The following is a 2728-nucleotide window of genomic DNA, read 5'->3' as shown; positions in this document are numbered from 1 at the left end:
TCTTGTATGGGGGACAGCCCCCAGCGCGTGCAGTGCGTCCCATAGTGGTTGGCACCTGGCCCTGCAGAACCGTGTGAATGGCCCCGCACTGCGGGGTTTCAGTCTCTCGCCGGCATGCATGGCGGGGACGCAGCCGCAGGTCCATCTGTTAGAACCGGGGCCCAGCCTCATCTCTCGGCCAGGCTGGCCAGGATGCTAATGAGATTGTCCAGCCCCAGCAAATAGCCGTCCTCGCGGTTGCCCTCCTCCCAGGGCCGCCGGTGGTCCAGGGTCTGGCCGTCAGGGAGGGGCGTGGTCTTGCCGAAGTCGATGAGCCACACACCTGCGCGATGGCAGTGATCGTGCACGAAGAGTAGCGAGCTGCCAATCACCTGCCGAGCCCCACACGGTCAGGCCACAGCCCTTTCCTGGAAAAGCCCCCCATCCTATTCCTGCTGTAGCCCTCACAGAGCCTACCCCTCTTACCTCGTGCCTCCTAAAGAACTCAGAGACCTCCAGGGTGTCCCGGATCTGCTGCAGGCGGTTCAGATACCTCCTCTGGAGAGGGCAGGATAGGATAGGAGGGCAGATTAACTAAATACTAATTGAGCCTCTGCTAATACTAGGGGCCACGATGCGTGCTTGGCTTGGCAGATACCGTGGTGAGGAAGAAACAGCCCGCCCCCCAGGTGCCATAAATGCTACGATGGGTGCCACAGGCGAGGGCACCAGACTGGATGACCTAGGGGCACCCCCTCGGTTTCAGGTTTCCCAACACCAGGATCCGGCGCTCACCAGCACTTCCGCATCCCCTTGCACAAACTCCTCGAAGACGCGAATCACCTGCTCCCGGCTTCGCGTGGTCTTAAAGTCGGTGCTGCAGGAGCCGTCGGCTTTCTGAAGGAAGTGGGACAGGAAGTGTCAGGGTCCCCGTGTCTCTCCTCTGCTCGAGGGGAGAGGATCAGGCTAGAGTAGAGGTACCTCCCAGGACGTTGGCTGCCAGGGACAGCGGGAAGGCCGCCAGAGAGTGCCTCGCGGTGGGGGTCAACAAGGAGGGCAGACACCGCGCAGTGGGGTAAGGGCAGAGGGAGGGCCAGGACGCTGCAAAGCGAAGCGGGCCTGGCCCACCTTGATGCCTTCGATGCGGAAGCCGAGCGTGGTGCTGGAGCTGATGCCTTCCCGCCACTGCATGTAGCGTGGCTTGGTGACCGCGCGCTGCGCGTGCTCCTCCTCGGTAGGTGCCGCAGGGTCTACAGCCAGCATCTTCTTGTACATGTCCTTCCGCAGCTTGGGCCGCTCGCGGGCTTTGGTCAGCTCCTCTTCCAGGTAAGTCCTGCAGAGGCGCGGGCCGCAGTGGGGCATAAGAGAACGCACACCTGGACCCTGCCCGGCGCGGCTCTGGGCGCCCGGGAGAGCGCTCAGCCCCGCCCAGTGCCCCCGCGCGGACAGCCAGGGCACGTGTACCTGACGCCCATCTTGCAGTCAAGGACGCAGGGCCCATCGAAGCCGTCGAGCAGGTCCTGCAACTGCAAGTAGCTCTCGCCATCGCGCTCCACCACGCCGTGGAAGGCGGGCACGCAGCCGCGCAGCGCGTCCGCCATGAGCCGCGCCAGGCAGTAGCGCTCCGGCTCCGAGCTGCGCTTCAGGATCAGCCCGCTGGTGCCCGCCGCCTTGAAACTCCCTGCGGACTGGCACCAGTTAGCGCGGCCTGGGCCCTTCCTTTGCCGGGCACCCGCTCGCCACCACCCCCTCCCCGCGCCTGCCCTGTGCTCACCCGTGTGCCCAGCCAGCTGCACCCAGGCGTAGCGCTTCTTGAAAGGGCTCATGACGGGCAGATTCACCATGGTCCGGATCTTCTGCCAGTGGCTTTTCTGAAAGCGACAGGGTCCCGGCGTGCACGTTGCCGTCAGCAATGCATAGGCCCTCCCTCCTTTGGCACGGGGTCTCCTCCTGCCCCACCCCACCCCACCGCAAGCAGCTAGGGCCCCGTGGTTCCTTCACTCCCTCCCTCCCTCCCTCAAGGAAAGTGTATTGTGAGCCTGTGTGGAGGATACGGAGACAGGCACAGGTGATGACAGATACCCAGCTTCTCAGTTTCTCCTGGTACTTGTTCATTGGTATACATATTTTATGCTGCATAAATACAGTTTTTCATCATCTTTCCCTTAACTTCATTCATACTTCTAAGTCATTCATTTTGTTATTCAATTAATATATGCCAGGTACAGTGCCAAGCACTGGGGTATTCACTGGAGAACAGGATAGTGATTCAGCGGGACAAATAATTAAGTTAGTATAATGCGTTAGGTAAATGCTATGACAAGGGAAAATACAGGAGGCTCTCCACCGTGCTGAAAAGAGCCCTGGACTTGGTGTCAGAAGGCTCAGGTTTGCACCCCAGTTCTCCTGCTCCAGCTGTGTGGGTAGGTTACTAAAGTGTTGGGTCAAGGATTCAGAACTTTCCTGAGGATGAGAATCACCTGAGGGTCACCCATGCAGACACTCAGGTCTGCCTCAGGGAAATTCTGAGTAGGTCTGGGTGGAATCAAAAATTTGCATTTCTAACAATGCCTCAGGCGATTCTGGGGCCTGAGAAGCCTCTGAGTGTCAGTTTCTTCATCTGTAAAATGGGGAAATAATCACTCTCGCTGGGTTGTTATGAGCAGTAAATGAGGTTTGAGCGTGACAGGCTCCCGCCCCCCTACCCCTGCGACCCCATTCCTTGGCATGAAGCGGAAGCTGGACAAAT

General features: G+C 59.7%; 2 protein-coding genes across 2 annotated transcripts in view; both read right to left on the bottom strand.

Moving 5' to 3' along the window:
- LOC121100184 (inositol-trisphosphate 3-kinase A-like) overlaps nt 1–145 on the bottom strand; it is a 2487-nt gene extending 2342 nt beyond the window's left edge. The window contains exon 1 of the mRNA XM_040620410.1: nt 56–145. Within this exon, the coding sequence (XP_040476344.1) occupies nt 56–145 (90 nt within the window). The remainder of the gene's footprint in view (nt 1–55) is intronic.
- LOC103673539 (inositol-trisphosphate 3-kinase A) overlaps nt 21–2728 on the bottom strand; it is a 10867-nt gene continuing 8159 nt past the window's right edge. The window contains exons 6-7 of the mRNA XM_040620667.1: nt 466–537; nt 21–371 (exon numbers count right to left, since the gene is read on the bottom strand). Of these exons, the coding sequence (XP_040476601.1) occupies nt 168–371; nt 466–537 (276 nt within the window). The 3' untranslated portion in view covers nt 21–167. The remainder of the gene's footprint in view (nt 372–465; nt 538–2728) is intronic.

Source organism: Ursus maritimus, unplaced genomic scaffold, assembly GCF_017311325.1.
Source record: "Ursus maritimus isolate PB19 unplaced genomic scaffold, ASM1731132v1 scaffold_35, whole genome shotgun sequence".
NCBI lineage: Eukaryota > Metazoa > Chordata > Mammalia > Carnivora > Ursidae > Ursus > Ursus maritimus.
This window is presented reverse-complemented; position numbering and strand designations above follow the sequence as displayed.